Source organism: Halictus rubicundus, chromosome 1 (genome assembly GCF_050948215.1).
Source record: "Halictus rubicundus isolate RS-2024b chromosome 1, iyHalRubi1_principal, whole genome shotgun sequence".
In the NCBI taxonomy this organism is placed as follows: domain Eukaryota; kingdom Metazoa; phylum Arthropoda; class Insecta; order Hymenoptera; family Halictidae; genus Halictus; species Halictus rubicundus.
In genome coordinates this window covers 14,838,070-14,855,066 of record NC_135149.1, presented here as the reverse complement: position 1 = coordinate 14,855,066, position 16,997 = coordinate 14,838,070, and the positions used below count along the sequence as shown (strand labels likewise).

At 45.4% G+C, this 16,997-nt stretch overlaps 2 protein-coding genes and 1 long non-coding RNA gene across 3 annotated transcripts in view; 2 read left to right on the top strand and 1 right to left on the bottom strand.

Annotated features, from left to right (window-relative positions):
* Positions 1–12,405, top strand: part of Reck (reversion-inducing-cysteine-rich protein with kazal motifs) — a 24,442-nt gene extending 12,037 nt beyond the window's left edge. The window contains exons 2-8 of the mRNA XM_076788647.1: positions 1,402–1,454; positions 6,580–6,663; positions 6,885–6,921; positions 6,992–7,339; positions 7,707–8,139; positions 8,464–9,838; positions 11,112–12,405. Coding sequence (XP_076644762.1) covers positions 1,402–1,454; positions 6,580–6,663; positions 6,885–6,921; positions 6,992–7,339; positions 7,707–8,139; positions 8,464–9,838; positions 11,112–11,495 — 2,714 coding nt within the window. The 3' untranslated portion in view covers positions 11,496–12,405. The remainder of the gene's footprint in view (positions 1–1,401; positions 1,455–6,579; positions 6,664–6,884; positions 6,922–6,991; positions 7,340–7,706; positions 8,140–8,463; positions 9,839–11,111) is intronic.
* Positions 1–16,997, top strand: part of LOC143354886 (uncharacterized) — a 199,089-nt gene that overhangs the window by 139,404 nt on the left and 42,688 nt on the right. The gene's annotated exons all lie outside the window — the stretch shown is intronic.
* Prp5 (pre-mRNA processing factor 5) lies at positions 12,304–16,997 on the bottom strand. The gene is made up of 7 exons (XM_076788636.1): positions 16,800–16,997; positions 16,435–16,647; positions 15,492–15,639; positions 15,096–15,410; positions 14,693–15,020; positions 13,504–14,626; positions 12,304–13,426 (listed from the first exon to the last, which is right to left on the bottom strand). Exons 1-7 carry the CDS (start codon positions 16,817–16,819, stop codon positions 12,472–12,474), a joined length of 3,102 nt encoding a protein of 1,033 aa, XP_076644751.1. The 5' UTR covers positions 16,820–16,997; the 3' UTR covers positions 12,304–12,471.

Genomic DNA, 16,997 nt, shown 5'->3' with positions numbered 1-16,997 from the left:
ACAATTAAAAACGACGGTGGTGAACTGTGAAACGGCCGAGAGAGAGGGGGTAGAGAGAGAGAGAGAGAGCATTGCGATGAAAGTACACGATATATGAACCGAGTCACGCGGAGAAACATAGTCGGCCGCAATTTGTGTCTGACTGGTATCTATTAACTTAATTGTAACACGCTTCGAGCCCCCCTTGTCTCTCCGCGTTCTCCCTCTCTCTCTTTTTCTCGGCTGTTATGGTCCCCCGTACATCGTTTATCGTGGCCAGCATTCACGATTCGGGTCCCCGTTCAAAAGCCAGTTTGACTGGACCCGCATATTACGCCCGTGAAGTCGTAAAAGATCACTTATGGCAGGATCCACGGACGAATATACGCGCATGCCACCGCGTGTTTACGTTCCCACCGAGCGATCGTTTAACCCTCATCCGTACTTCGTGTCAATTTGACACATTTGTCACGAAAAAGATGATCCTGTTCGACTTACCGAAAAATTGATCCGACACTCCGTACACTTCATACTTGCCTAGACGCCTGTGTACATACAGTAGAATTACTATATAAATTGAAGAACTTTAATTTTTATTCAATCATCCTAACAAGTTGCAAATAGTGAAAATTGACCGATGCGAACCACCAATGATTAGAAATGGTAAAAATGGTAATTACAGGTCGGAGATCGTGGGAAATTCTAATTTTCCATTACGATAACAGTGACGTCAGTAAGGAAACGTCCATGGCGAGGAACAGTGGTCATTTGTCGTCGAGTTACCACCCTTGTCCGTCTCCTCTTAATTATTCCGAATTAGGTGCATCAACCTTTAACCTGATTGTCCTCGTTCCCTATATGAAAGTCTACATCCGCAGCTCGCGGTCGTTTTAAAAATTCATCTCTTCTTTACAGCCTGCGAAAGGCACGTTTTACATTCAGTTCGGTCTGCTCGAAATGGTCTCAAATTTTTGGTTTCCGATTCCTAAATATATTTCTATGGGAATACAGTGAATTTCTAGAAGTCTGTGGAAAAAAAGATGTAAATTGTGCGTCGGTCGATAGAACAATTTCAGTCTTGTACGTGAGGAAAGTAAGGTCAACAGGATTCGAGCATTCCGGCGATTTTTTCCGGTTCGATTTCACGGTCAGTGGGATAGAATGGCGGAGGAAGATGGTTAGCAGAAGGTACTTAAGTTTTGACGTGTCCCGCGTACCCTCATCCGGACCCCATAAAAACCGGGGGCCCTTTCTCCTTCAATGTAACTGACGTAACGCAGGACACGCGTCTGTTTCTTGTCCAGAGAAAAGTCCGGAGAAAGGACCCTGCCGCAATCTGCATCCTGTCTACCGGCGGTCTAGTCGCCATATGTTTTCGCATGCGACCAAGGACCTAAAGTATCCCTGTTTTATTTGTTCCAGAGATGTCATGCTGTTCTTTGGCGGCCGGATCTTGTCGCAGCGTCTGCTCCAAGGTATGCGTCCATTCTACAACAAACCGTCTACCATTAAAACAGCACGTGGTGCTCCAATAATTAGAAAATAAAATTAACTAATAAGTTGGCCGCTTAAAGGACATTTGTACAATAGACAACAAATAATATTTCATCGAGACCTCTAAAGGACGTTTAAAGGAAATTTTTCTACAGCAAACCGTCTACCATTAGAACAACACGTGGTGTTGCAATAATTAGAAAATAAAATTAGCTACTATGTTGGCCATTTAAAGTACATTTATACAATAGACAACAAATTACATTTTATCGAGACCTGTGAAGGATGTTTAAAGGACATTTTTCTACAGCAAACCGTCTACCATTAGAACGATATGTGGTGCTCTAATAATTAGAAAATAAAATTAACTACTAAGTTGGTCGCTTAAAGGACATTTGTACAATAGACAACAAATAATATTTCATCGAGACCTCTAAGGGACGTTTAAAGGAAATTTTTCTACAGCAAACCGTCTACCATTAGAACAACACGTGGTGCTGCAATAATTAGAAAATAAAATTAGCTACTATGTTGGCCATTTAAAGTACATTTATACAATAGACAACAAATTACATTTTATCGAGACCTGTAAAGGATGTTTAAAGGACATTTTTCTACAGCAAACCGTCTACCATTAGAACGATATGTGGTGCTCTAATAATTAGAAAATGAAAGTACACTAGGCCTTCGAATTATTCCTAAAATCATCCATATAAAGAAAAGAAAATTATCCATAAAAAGAATAAATCCTAAAATAATACGCAGACGCTGTAAGATGAAATGTTTTTGTATTATTATTTCCAACTTACTAAAATGATTGAAGACTGGAAAATTTTGTTGCGCAAAGATCCGCAGTCTACCGATTAAAACGGCAGATGCCTCATTGTAATTTGTTTCTAGGAACGCAAGTTATTTATGACTCGAGTTAATACAATTTCTGTTCTAACTTTAGTAGCAGTTACTGTCAGTATATACCGAATTGTTCAGAAGGAGCAATATAGAGACGTAGAATTTTGCGTCCTTGATCGTGAGGACGACGATAGCGATCTTCTCTTTCTCAAGGACGCAATTTATCGTTGCTTTTTGCCGCCTCGAGACCATTAAACGCGATATTATAATAGTACTGGTAAGAAAAGCATAATTAAGTGATTCAGAGGCGATCAAGCATAAATTGAATACAGATTCGTACCTTCGGTGTACATTTTATCGTGTTTATTATTCTTAAAGGCTACTTATTAATCCTTTATTACATCTGCTATATATTATTTACGGTTTTTATGCCCTGTTTCCATTTTTCACAACAAATTAACAGCTGTTCAAACAAACTTTCTGCAATAATCTGCAGATGTTATATATTTGTATTTGAAGAATATTCTTCGGTAAATGTATTTTATGGCAAATCAGTCTAGAAAAATTAGTACTTACTAATACAATTTGTCTAGAAAATAAAAATTGGAAAGCAGAAGTAGAAGCATTTTAAATTGCACCAGCTCGTTTTTGACGTAACTGCCTAAAATCCGTACGTCTATTCATAACAATTTAATTTAACCTAGCTGACACAAATCAATTCCATTCTAGTTACGCAAATCGCCGAATCATAGATGTCTGCGCGCAAACTATCCCTCTCGACGAATTCTAACCCGCGAAAAGAGGAGCACGCGCAATAAAGCTTCTCGCGTGTTAAAGACCTTCAATCTTCGTCGAAGGTGTGCCTCGGCTCCGGATGTCGTACCCGGGGAGGATCTAATTACAAGAAAATATATCTCGCTCTTATAGTCGAATAGCTGAGCGTATATTATTAGCGATTTATCGAGTCGTGTTCCCGGGTGCCCGGCCCGGCCCGGCCGTGGCCGTTCTACTGTGTATCTATTAATTATACGAGCGCGAGGATATCCCCGTGGGAATTTCAAAAAGACAATTTCGAGGGAATATCATTTCGCTTGTGCGCCTCGCTCTCTCTCGGCTCGGTCGCGCGATATCGCGCGGCTGATAAATATCGGTGGCCCGACCCCGAGGACGATAAAGGGTACAAAATATGCCGTGTCCACGGATATATTAGGATCTCTCTCCCGGGGGATAAAAAGGAAACTGCGAGGGACGAGTACCGGGAACGACGGGGAAAAGGTGAAAGGACGAACGAGCTGGCACTGGCCGAACGAAACAAGACAAAAAGGGAAAGGAGTAAAATCAGAGGAATGGGACAGAGACAGAGAGAAAACGAAAGAGAGGGAGAGAGAGAGAGAGAGAAGAAGATGGCGGAGAAAGAGGGATGCACACGGTGGTTTTTCGACAGGCCCTCGGCCACGGTGCAGCGACGTGGGGTGCACGCGTGGTTGTAGCTTCTTTAAAAGTGGCTGCAGGGCCCCATCGGAGATAATATCGGAGACAGTGGGGCCCGCTGAGAGATTTACGCAGGACCCCCCCGGGGGGCCCCTGGTAGGCTCATTCATACGCAAATATTACGAATTGACGCACTCGACTCCGAGGAACGGACACGGTATCAATGATATCGTGTTCCCTCGCAATTTGTAGCCCCGCGATCCGCGAACTTTAGACGACCGTTCTATTATTCGGCTAGGAATCCCGGCTTTCTTCGAACGGAGGATCTATTCAAGCTCCCCTCCGCAAGGTGGTCTGTCCGGGGGTCGATAAACGGGCGGAATTGATCGTCCCCCATCAGTATCATCCCCTTTTAACGGCGCAAATGTTATCGGCGAGAGGATATCGATACGGACCACCCTGTACATTGGTATTCATGAAAGGAGCCACGCGGACGTGTGTGCTCCTTGCACGTCTCCGCCAATATTTCATGTGTCCTGACGCTGCTCCGCCACTGGAATGTGATGCACGGCGACTCCGAGGTGTAGAAACAACTCGAGAATGATGGAACCGGACGCACTGACTACCGATGAGATGGTCTTTCCTCGGGAAGACTGCCGAGTCGCCGGAAGTGCTGCTAGGGACCATCGAGAACGCTTCGTCCGCTTCAAAAGAGCAATTTTTGTTTAGTTCGACACGCAGAGATTGCACCTCTATCGTTCCAAGCGCAAATTTAAAATAGTTATGGATAGGCTGCGGATTTTATGCATTTACTGGAAAAACGAATAGGTGAAATAGAAGACCAATATCTTGTCCCATTATTTTCGACAAAAACAATTTAATTAATGAAACCGAAACTTGAACAACAAAATTTATCATAGCGGTTACTCTTTTAACCCTTCTACATCCTTAACTTTCTACTGCAATTTAATTAACTCGAATATACCGCAATAAAAATTAATTTTTTAGACTTGGGCAAAGAATAGTGTCACTCGTGTGACCCACGTGGCGTACGATACGTTGTCGTTTAGCTTCTGTTCCTTACAATCAACTTAGACAATTTTTCTCGAAGCATATTAAAAAGAGAAACAGTAACTCTTTCTCTTTGCACATTGCTTTTTTGCTGCCGCTAAAATTGACAAAATAATTCGAGAAGGAAGTACAGCGTTTAGTGGATTTTACGAGATATATTTTTACCGCGGAAAATTCGCGCAAGAAAAACGCACCCCTGTAAAATGGCGACGATGCATCGGCCGCGCATACCTCCCAGAATACACCGCGACGAAAATACGAGCGTCGTCTACACGGTTCGCTATCGTTTACGCCCTTAAACGTTTGCAACAGCTTAACTAAAGCTATCAGCACGTCCGAGATCGTTGACGCTATTCTTGTCTTTATACATGTGACTGCCGGCGAAATAGTTTTTCTTTTCTCAACGTAAATATTTACACCTCGGGTTTAAGCATCGTTGAGTCACGACCTGCGTCGCCGAAATCTGATTCATGCCCCGGCAAAAGGTCTTTGCTCGTTTCTTATCCTGACTTAGCTCATTCGTTTTTATTCGAATCCTAGGAGGACTGTACCATTCGAAGAGATTTCAGTGATTTTCAGGTCAAGACTACAGTAAGAAGTAATAGGTATACGAGCAATAGGAGGAGAATTTGTTGACGATTTAAGAATATCAAGTACAATTTTTATATGTTCACATTTTGCTCTAATGAAATTGTTGACAGAGCAATAACATTATTGCATCATTCAGATCATTTTAATATTATGATCTTACGATTATACCTACTGGAAGCCTATTAATTTAATATTCTCGGTGACTGCTACATCAGACACGGTCTTAAAAATCTTCCTTGGCATTGCAATCCCCAAAAAAATGACTAAATTACATGAATGTAATTTATTTGTAATTTCTCAATTCTCAATTACAATTGGTACCAGCTACTAAACTTGACTTGCAGTTATTGGCCCGTAGCGGCGATTAACTATAAAGTACAACAAATTGGAGCTCTCCAACTAGAAATACTACCTGAAAAAGCAAATCTTTCAATTAACACGAGCGCATCTTTGTTCGCCGAGGGCCGCGTCGACGCGATCATGAAAAACAAGTATACGTTGACCCAGGCAACGCGGAGGACCTAACAGGACCCACCGCACAGGCACCAATAGGACGCTCGTAACTCGCGTCCGTGACAAGAGTACGAAACGTCCGGGTACGTCCTCGCTGCGGACGCTGATTGAATCGGTAATGAGCGCCTAAATGGCCGAGCAGTCGATATCCGCGCGGTCTATTGTCATTCAGTGATGAACAACAGGAAATCGTGGCTGGTCGGTGGTGTACCCGTGTCCTTGATTCTTAATAACTTGAAAGACGCTGCAGCTAGCATTCGGAATCGGGGAAATTCCCATTGGACGGACACAGCTGCGTCGTTATTCTTTCCCGTTGAACGTGGGACCAATTCTTCCTTTCTCATCCCGGACTTGGATGATCAAGGTGTCGGCTAAAAATTGAGTAGAGTAGATGAGGGAAAAAAATTATTCGTCGGTCTGGGTGCCGATTCGGGTAAAAATTGAGTATAGTGGAGACAGGAAAAAGTAACGCACCGGTTTCAGATCTCCCCGATCGTGCAGGGTGCCGATTCGGCTAAAAATCGTGTGCAGCGTAGAAAGAGAAAAAGTTGCGTGTAGGTTTCGGATCTCTTTGGTAGCGCTGGGCGCCGATTCGGCTAAAATTGAGTATAGTGGAGACAGAAGAAAAAAAATGTTACGCATCGGTTTCAGATCTCTCTGGTCTCATTGGGTGCCGATTCGGCGGCGAGGGAGAACGCGACGCGTAGCCTGCTGGAGTTCTGCTCCCCCGAGTTGGTAAGAGACCCTTAATCGATCCTTTTAATCCGCGATCGACCTCCGGGAGAATGGGATCGAGGCGGCTCCGAGAACGGGACGGGCCGCTGAAAGAGAGTAGTCTCTCGTTACAACAGACTCTTGGCGACACCTTTCTTCTGATTCTCGCGAGCCGCCTCTAGGTTCTCCCTTTTTATCCGGTTATTGCTCGCCTTCAAACTCTGCCTCTACGCTTTTTTCAGACGGTGTTCTGGAGCTGCGCCAACTCGACTTTGAACGGTAAGAATATGAACGATTCTCGTCCGAGTTTCGTGATGGGCAGTGTTTTCAATGGTCTTGTTGATTACAGATGTCAGGAAACATGGTAATTGGACAGGAAGGGGTTGCTGTTACCTGGCGGTGAATCCCATTTGCAGATCCACGTGCGCCGTGTCGGGGTCCAGGAGGCATCTGAACGATTCCTGTCGTCCCAGCGACGAACCTGAGTTCTTCTCTTGTTTGGAGAGGCGTGAGGAAGCGGAGCATTGCTGCAGCAACGTCTCCAATGAAACCTGCAGGTCTATTTGCAGGGATCTCTTCTACAAACCTGGGAAAATCTCGAATCTGAAGATGTACAGCAGCAAGGGCTGCTTTCATCAGGTCCCGAAATGCTTGAAGAGCGTCGCCGAAGTGAAACATGCCGAGGATCCTAAACAACGTAAGCAAAATTTAAAGGGCGGGGGGGGGGGGAGGGCTCTTGTGTAACTTCAACTCAACAATTTTCACAAATTTTTTTAAGGAGAACTATTTGCACTAGATTGCCGGATGAAACAGATGGTATCTGGTCCGGGGTGATCAGATACCTACCTTCATAATTCCATTAAAAACCAGCATACGTTTTAAAAAAAATTATTTAACTTTTTCTATATACATGTAGCAATAAAATCGTAAATGAGTCAAATCGACTAGTTCCGGCAATCTAGTGTTAATAATATGCAGATAAAGGTTCTCCTACACGAGAATCGCCTCTTAAACAAATATGGCGACCGCGTCATTCGGAGTTCTGTAAATTTCGTTCGCATCAGATCTGCCCTGCTGCAACGAGGCTACCACTCCAGCTTGCCTGGAGACTTGCAAGAGGATTCTGCAGACCGCAACGACGGATCAAGAGATCATGGACGCGCTGACGGAGAAATGCAAACCGGTGCTCCCCCAGTCGCCATTTTGGAGCTGTCTGTTGAAGTCGGGTTCCTCGAAACCAACTAGACTGCCATTGGACGCGGGGAAATTATCGTGCTGCACGAAGGCGACCAAAACGTCCTGTCAAAATTTATGTTGGAGAGCGTTCCAAGCGGATTGGGAGTCCGCTTGGGTCCAACTGGACGCCGAGTGTCTGTCCTCCAGCATGGAGGGCGAGCTGAGGAGGTGTCTGGAGGATGCTGAGGAACCCTGCGAGATGGGCTGCTCGGGACTGTCCTATTGCGCTCGATTTAACGACAGGTCGACGACGCTCTTTAGGTAAATACTCGGTCGCGTTTGGAACTGGTCCAAGTCTGGCCCCGCTGTTTCTATTCTTAAGATGGGATTCCTACAAACATCGGACGTGTTTCTCAAACGAATTTATGGTGGCGTAATGGCCTACAATTTTTCATAAACGATCTCCAAATTTTATACCGCGAGACCTTATCAACTCGGATTGTTCTGTTGTTAATAGGTCTGAGATTTTGTTATCTGATATAAAAGCTTCAAAAAGATCTCATAGCTTTCTTGTACTTGATTAACATTGTTAGCAAGCATTTGGACAAATAATCCCGTTCACCGATTCTTATGTTTGGTCTTCAGGACTTGTTCAGCGTCCGCAGACGAGGCAGCAAAATGGGAAGCGGATCATTGGTCCAGGGGTGGTATAGTTAGAGGTTTAGGGGTGCCTGTGCGCGCTGCAGCTTCCTGTCCACCGGAAACCTTGCGCGCAGCGGCGTGTCTTCTACAGCTAAGACCTTGCGAGTCGAGGGTTCACGAGACCCGACTCTGCCGGGAGGATTGTCTCGAGTTGATGGCCAGCTGCGTAGACTGGTCCGCCATCACTGGGTCCCACACAGCCAATACGCTCTGCGCAAAACTGTCTCCTCCCAGATCGGACGCGCCTTGCGTCTCTTTACGACCGTTCTTGGACGATCCTCAGGACAACGAGTCGGTGGTCCGTTTGGAGGAGGACATCATGACCCCGTGCAAGAGCAATCCTTGCGCCCAAGGCGAGATCTGCGAGCTGCTTCCACACGGACGACAGATTTACCGCTGTGTGCCAGGGTGCTCTTTAGGAGAGATGTCGAAGCAACTGGTTCCAACTGGGTCCTGGGTACAGATACCACGGTACGATCAACAGGGCTGCCTCAGGATCTGCCAGTGCACTGTCAGAGGTTTGGAGAAGTGCAGGACTGTGAATTGTTTCAAGTTCAACAGCTGCTGGGTACACGAGCGCTTCATCGCTCACAAGGCTGACTTCTATCTGGAATGTAACCCTTGTCACTGTTTCGAGGGCGAGTTCACGTGCTCCAAGAGGACTTGCGGGGAGCTGCGAGTCCCATCGCTGCCCTGCGACTGTTCAGCTCACTATGTCCCGGTCTGTGGAAGGCTAGGCTTCACCTTCGCCTCCGGCTGTCTGGCCAAGTGCGCGGATCTGTCTCCGAACGAAGTGGAGTTCGGAAGCTGCTCCTCAAGAGACCCCTGCGCCACGAAACCCTGCGACAGCACAGAAAAGTGCGTCCGCAGGACCAGAGTGTGCTTGTCGAAGCTCCACAAGCCCTGCCGTCAATACGACTGCGTTCCTCTTGATTGCGACCCTAGGGGCGAGTACAACGGACCAGTTTGCGATAAGGAAAACCGTCAGCATCGCTCGGTCTGCGCTATGATCCGCGCTGGAGCTGCTTTGGGATACAGAGGACAGTGTCTGGAGGGTTGTACCTTGAGAGGACCCGTTTGCGGGGTGAACGGCGAGGTCTACGCGAACGAATGCGCTGCTTGGGCGGAGAGGACGGTGGTAGACTATTTTGGGCCTTGCGTGGCTGTCGGACTAATCGGGGACCAAGCGAGACCACGTTGTGGTGAACTTGTCCAGTGTCCTAAGTTGATCGAACCCTACTGCGTTGGGGTCACGCCGCCTGGAGCCTGCTGTCCTGTCTGCGGAGGGGCGGCGAAACTGTTCTACTCCAAGAAACAAGTATGTTACTCCTGTCTCTTAAAAAGCTAGCTTCCTGTTTGCCTAGAAACAATAACTATGCTTGGAACTTTTTTCTCTGTGAGAAAACGAATACTGAATCAAAAATGTTTTCACTGTGTAGGACATAGACATTTCTAATCTATGCTAACTAGAAATATTACTGTCCTACATTCACCAGTTTCTCAGATATTTTAACACTAAACCTACTGACACTTCTTGCATACCTATTCGTCCTCCATAACAATATAAGACAAAAATGAAGAGTAAAAAAATGGTGAATTACGGCTCCATTTTTTAGTTATTAACAATTAAAAATCCGCCTTAAATGCGGCAACTCGCCCAACAGAGGTGTACGTTGCTTACGTCATAGAGGCGCGCGACAGTCACGTATCAAGTGACAGATACTCCGCGTGCCTCGCAAGAAGTCACCTGGCAAGAATTGGTTGCCGCATTTTAGGCGGATTTTAAATTGATTATAAGTAGAAAATGAAGCTGAAATCACAATTTTTTTATTCTTCATTTTCGTCTTATGTTCTCTTGGAGAACCACGCTTTAAATTTTCTCCCACCCGTAGTCGAACACCATATATATTTCTTGGAAAAAAAAAATAAATAAAACGAGAAATAAATACCAAAAAATACATTGTATACGTACTTTAAGAAAAGTCGTAAGGATAAATAGCGATGTGATTAATGGTGTATGGACGAAATTGTACGCAGAAGTTTGAAAAGGTCAATTTGACCGGCCGTGGTAGGTTTAGTGTTAAAGAACTTGTTTTTTTTTTACGACTTAGCCTGACCCCATCGACAATGTTTTCATTTATTCCGAGTTTTGTCGACAATGTCAACATTCGCGTCGGATGGTCGACTTCTACTGCGTATAATGAACAGTACAGTGATTTCTCTATATATGTCGCCAAGGCCTGGATGATAAACGTCGCGGAATTATTCCCACTACCGCGGGGTATACCCGGGGTGTCTCCTGGACGATACACGACGCTGGCACGACCCGTGTTGTTTACATATGTATATCGAGAATTCACTGTATTCGGTGTATCCTTAGACGAAAATGATTTGAAGACATTGTCGATGAAGTGATTGTTGGCGATCGAAACGTGTCGATGGGTTGACTCTTAACTTCGAGAACTGTTTTAACGTAGAACCCTGTTTAACGTAGAACTATCTCTTGCATGAGTTTCATCAAAATCTCCTCCTACTCCGGAGGCTGTCTTGAGAATCTTCAGGTGATGCAAACGTGTTTCATTTCGTTGTAGGTGGACAGAATCTATTATATAATGGACGAGGACGAGGACAAGGACTCCGTCACTTTGGAGGCTCTGCTCAGCGCTCTGGGTAGGCAGATCCAGGTCGCGCAGTGTGCGCTTAGGGGTATGATGACTCCGGACAGGGACATATTCATCGTCGTACAGCCGACGTCTAAGAGGCCCTCGATTCTGCAGTTGCGGGCCTGCGTAACAGAGACTGAAAAATTAGTTACCAGAATATTGGAGAGGAGCCCTAGAATCGCGGCCGAGGTGCCCTTAGGCGCTCTCACGAGAGCGGAGATTGCTCATAGTTACATATCCGGTGCCATCGCTGTCGGAGGGTGTCTCGTACACCTCGTACTCGGCATAATCGTTCATACTGTCGTCTCGTGAGGGCTGAAATAGAGAGAAAGAAAATTGAAACGGTCGCTGGTCACGGTTCGAGATAACGGAGAACGAGGACACCGTGATCAGGGACGTTGGATCTCCTCGATCGGATTCTCAAAGGTGCTAAGCATTTTACCTAAAGGCGTATGGTCGTGTCAGCGCGCGATCACGCCCGATTTCATGACTGTGATTCTTCTAGTGCCTACGTAATATACAGGAAAGTATATAATTGTATTTTCGTCGATCTTTTAATATTGCCAAAGAAATGGGAGCAGGTGGAACGTGTACAAAAGGATGGCCGCGCGAAGATGCGAGCGGCCATGTGGGTTGTAAATAAAGTCCTAACTTAAGTTACCAAACAACGTGTCCGCCGAGCATCCCGTTGTATTCTTCGCAGATAGTCGATAGAAAGTACTCCGGCGAACGTTACAAATCACGCGGTTCCAAGTACAGCGGGCATTGCGACAAGTGTTTTTACTTTAAAATCTACAAAATGGTTTGTTCACTGAAGTTTCATAGTACTGAAACCGTTATTGCAAAAAATCTCTGAAGATCTTGCACCCGCAAAACAATTATTACAGTTATTACTATGTTAATGCTAAGAAGCCATTTACAGTCTTTTCAATAAGAAAGCCGCTTCTAATCGGCGAAGAAGCGGCTCGTCAACAGAAAAGAATATTAAACATAACCGACGGCTACTTATCGAGTGCCCACTGTGTGCAAGAACCGAAGAACCGCGATCGATCCGTCACAATCGTGGACATCGCTAGAACTCGGATCACTCGCAGAGAAAATTATTGACAGGATCGATATCTTCCGTAATTGTTAAGTATACTTCGTTATTGTACCGTTAAATACAAAGTGTTTGTATAGTCATTTATAAGTTTAATAATAAATCTCTAATTTTACTCTCATACGCAGTCCAGTGAATTCGTAGTACCGTAGTGCGTAAGATATAGCATGTACAACGAGGGATGGTTCTTTACAACACTTTGTATCGACCGCGGGAGCCGGTGTGGGCGCCCGACGCCTGCAGCTTGATCAATTCTTCTTTGATGAGCCGCGAGACCTCAGCCTTGGCCTTGCTGACGGCTAATTCGCTAGTAGACTCTATAGCAAGGTATAGCTTTCTCTCTCCTTCTGGCGGAGCTTTGCCGGGAGCTATATACGTTCCCCTGACAGTTAGACCGGCCTCAGAGTACTCGGAGATCTGCGCCAGAGCCTCCTTGCTGGTTACTCGCCACCTAGCCTGCTGCGGGAAGTCGTTGATCTCTAGTTCCTCCTCGTATTTACGGAAAGTCTGCTCGCCAGCCTCCGCGTCGCTCTCTACAAGGTCCTCTTCTCTAGGCTGATAGTTCAACTTGGTGTTTAGCTTGGCAGCTAACTGCTCTGCGACCGTCTTCGCTGTGATCAGGTTAGTAGGTCCAGCACCCTTCAGAATGGCCTCGGCTGCCTGCTGAGTCGCGCCCTTCGCCTCAGCGCCTAAGTTCTTGGCTATGTTGATCTTGGACGCCAGTCGCCTGGCAAGTTCCAATTTGTCGGTCGCACTAGGCACAGGCTGACCAGGGACAGCGATATTGGTAGCAGACGGCCTGGCGATCTCCCTGACGGTCCTCTTCGGCGCCAACATGCTCTCTATTTGCTGGTCTATGTCGTTCTCTATATCCTCGTCGTCGGAGTCCTGCAATCCCAACGCTGCTTTCTGGAACTTCTTCTTTTCGTTCGCCAGTGCCGCCTCCGATTCATCGAACTTAAACCCTTTGCCGCTGAAACCGCCTCCTGTGTGCACCTTCTTGCCGTCGGCTGCTTGTCTGGCCTTGTAACCCTCCCAGAGTTGGCGCAAGGGTTCCGGGACAGGAACACCAGCCAATTCGTGGGCACGAAGAATGTCGCCGGCGTAGCGTTCTTGTTCTGGCGTGATAAACGTGTACGCGTATCTGGAAGGAAGAGTACAGTGTCATAGTTTTTGTAATTTTAATTTTCAGTTTTTACTCCCATACGAATAAAAACTTACCCTTTGTTCCCAGCTCGTCCTGTCCTCCCACACCTGTGCACGTAATCCTCATAATGATTCGGACAGTCATAGTTCACCACGAGAACAAGGTGCTTCACGTCTAAACCCCTCGCAGCGACGGAAGTAGCAACCAACAGTTTCGTTCTACCAGCCTTGAAATCCAATATCGTCGAATCTCTATCACATTGGTCGATCCCACCGTGAAGAGACATACAGGAATAGGAAGCTTTCATGAGGTCCTTCAGCAAAGTGTCCGCATTCTCCTGTTTATCCACAAATATTATAGTGGAACCCTTATCCTGATAATGTCCTAGAATCTCCAGCAGCTTGTAGAACTTCTGGTCCTCTTCGAGAACAACCACGTGTTGCTCAACATCCTTGCAGACGATCGACCGGCCTCCAACCTGGACTTCCACCGGTCTGGTAAGAATCCTTCTAGCCAGAGCTTCCATCTGCCTGGGAAACGTCGCGCTGAAGAGTACGGTTTGTCGATCCGGTCGAACGTTCTCCATGATTCTCATTACTTGGGGCTCGAAACCCATATCGAACATCCTGTCAGCCTCGTCGAGAACCACGTACGTCACTCTGCGCAAGTTTGTCACCCTGCCGCTGTTCGCAGCGAGCATATCGATCATTCTTCCAGGTGTACAGACAATTATCTCGGCTCCTCTTTTCAGCTCCGCTATTTGCTCGGATATCCCGGTTCCTCCATAAACGCAGACATGAGATAATCCTAATGACTTCGTAAACTTCTTCGAGTCTCTGCCGATCTGCATGCAAAGTTCCCTAGTGGGCGTCATGATCAGCGCGATTGGACCATCTCCGTCTGCCAGTGGGGGTTGGTCGAGAATATGTCTAAACATTGGCAATAGAAAAGCTAATGTCTTTCCGCTCCCGGTCTTTGCTATGCCTATCAAATCACGGCCAGACATGATAGCAGGTATAGCTTGGCACTGAATAGGCGTCGGTTTCTCGTAACCTAGTTTCTTTAGCACCTCTAGCTCTTTCTTCGTCACGCCGCATTGTGCCCATGATTTAATAGGTTTAGGGCAACCCTTTCCTTTTACGCGGATGCCCTCCAGCTCCTCTTTATACGCCTCCACTTCTTCCGGCGTCATTCTCGCTGGAAATGCGAAAAATATTAGTAAAGATCAATCAAGGTGATCACATTGAAGCTCAGATAACATACCAATTTCAGGTACTTCGACGTAAAATGATTTTCTAAATGGTTGGTACTCGGTCGTCGCGTGGTCGACTTTAGCTAGCTCACGTTTCTGCTTGTTCGCGATACCGGCGGCCGTCTCGTGCAGATTCTCTCCTTCTTCTTCACTGGAATATTCTAAACCATCTTGATTCTGCTCGATCAGTTCGCCTTTCTGCTTTTGCACCTTCTTCTTGGCAACGCCGGTCACTATGACTACGCCTCCGCTCTGAGTGCCTCCTGTGCCTGTACCATTATTCGTGCTCTTTGCGCCTTTATTGTCCAGTTTGTTCACCTTTCGAACTTCTTCTTGAACCTGTTTCAAGTTACGTTTAATTAAATGCGCGTGACAATTGGTACGGTAATAAATTTGGGGATAGTTAATGATTACCTCTGCCATGAAGGCGTCCAGAGGATCAACCTCCTCCTCATCGTCCTTTACTTCTTCCTTAATTTCCTCGACTTCCTCTTTCGCGTCCCCTTCTTCTTTAACTTCCTTGTTGCTGTTCTGAACAACGGGAGTCTCTTCGTCACTATCGTCTTCGAGGGACCATTTTTTCATGGGCAGCTGAAGGTTTGCTAAAATAGATGCCTTACCGTCTTTCTTTGTCGCCTCCAGCTCTTTCTTTTTCCTCTCTGCTCTCCACCTTTCTATTCTCTCTCTTCTCTTTTGCATTTCCAATTCTAATCTTTTCTGCTCTTCCTCCTGTGACAAAGGCCAAACAAGTAAGACGTTAATCAATTGTCGGACAGAGCTGGAACAAAGGAATCGCACGTAATTAATTACCTTGTCCAACTTAGTGTGATCGAACGGCAATTCGTCGCTGTCTCCCTTCTCCTTCTCCTTGCGCTCTCTCGACCGCGATCTGTTCGAGCGATCTTTGCCTGAACGTGAAGACTTTGAGCCTGTAAGACGCTTTTCTTTACTGTCTCCACTAGCATACCGAGAACAATCAATAAACGTTAACAGATTATTCCATTAATATAAACATCTCGAAAGAAGACTTGAAAGAACCAGTGTTGTATCTCCACGAGCAAATTTCATTAAAGTACTACTGCCAGGAGCATTTGCAACATGTTGAAAAGTCTGTGAAAGATCCAAATCACATTAACTATACAGGGTATTCCAGATTTTAGCGATCAAATGAATTATGTATTCATATAACAAATTTTAACTAATCTAACCCTTCAGGGACGACAATGAAATGTCAGTTTGCTTCTGTACGGTCGACTTTATATGATGTTATAGATGTTACAATAGTCCCTTAATTATTTAGATTTTTTAATATTTTCCCTAGCTATCTTCAAACTCTAAAAAGTGAACAATAATGCATGAAAACACATTGCATCAAATAATCAGACCTTCTGTAATCAATTTTAAAATACTCCTCAGAGTCGCTACAGCGTACTGATGTCGGATCCGACAAAAATCAAGGCTTGGAAAAATTTCCTATACAGCATTACCAGTTTCATTGTTCTTCAACTTCAATTATAATTATTTCATATAACGTAGTCTAATATTCTCTTTTAAGATTATTATTTAGAAGAAAATGAGTCAACTCCTTTCAAAGATAACATAGTCATTAACCCTTTTAGTGCGTAACAGTGATATATTGTTGATATATAAACCGATATAAGTCTGGTCGATACTGAAAGGATTAAAAGTCCTGCTTTTGGCAGATGAAGTGTTAAAACCTGGGACAACCTGTATAATAACAATTACAATATACCGTTTCCTGTCACGGTCCCTGTCTCTTTCGGAGCGTTCCCTTCGATCACTCCTCTCCCTGTCTCTGTCCCTGGATCGACTTCTTCGTTCCCTATGTCGTCCCTTATCCCGGTCCCGGTCCCTATCCCTGCTCCTAGATCGTCGTCGTTTCTTTTCCGGTGTGGCCGACCGCGATCTCGATCTCGATCTCGACCGTCGTCTGTGATGTCTGTCTCTGGAAGACGAAAAGAAACAGCATGAGAAAGAGACATAGCATAATTTCACGAACACAACAGAAGGTACGTGGGAGAGTTATTCAAATTATACTTGATTGCACACCGAATGGAGTTAACCTTCAAAAATCGTGGAACCAAACTTTTCACTTACTTGTCGCTACTCCGAACCATGACTAGTGATGCCGCTCAAACACTAACAATTATAGTCCTAAATCTTGGCTTCTGTACTATAGGAACATGTATCTCGTGTTCCTGTTCGACTTTGCAACGAAATACACGATGATACACGATGCAACAGCTTTCGTTTACAAACGCAAAGCCAATTTATTGTCGCTTTGCTTGTGCTGCC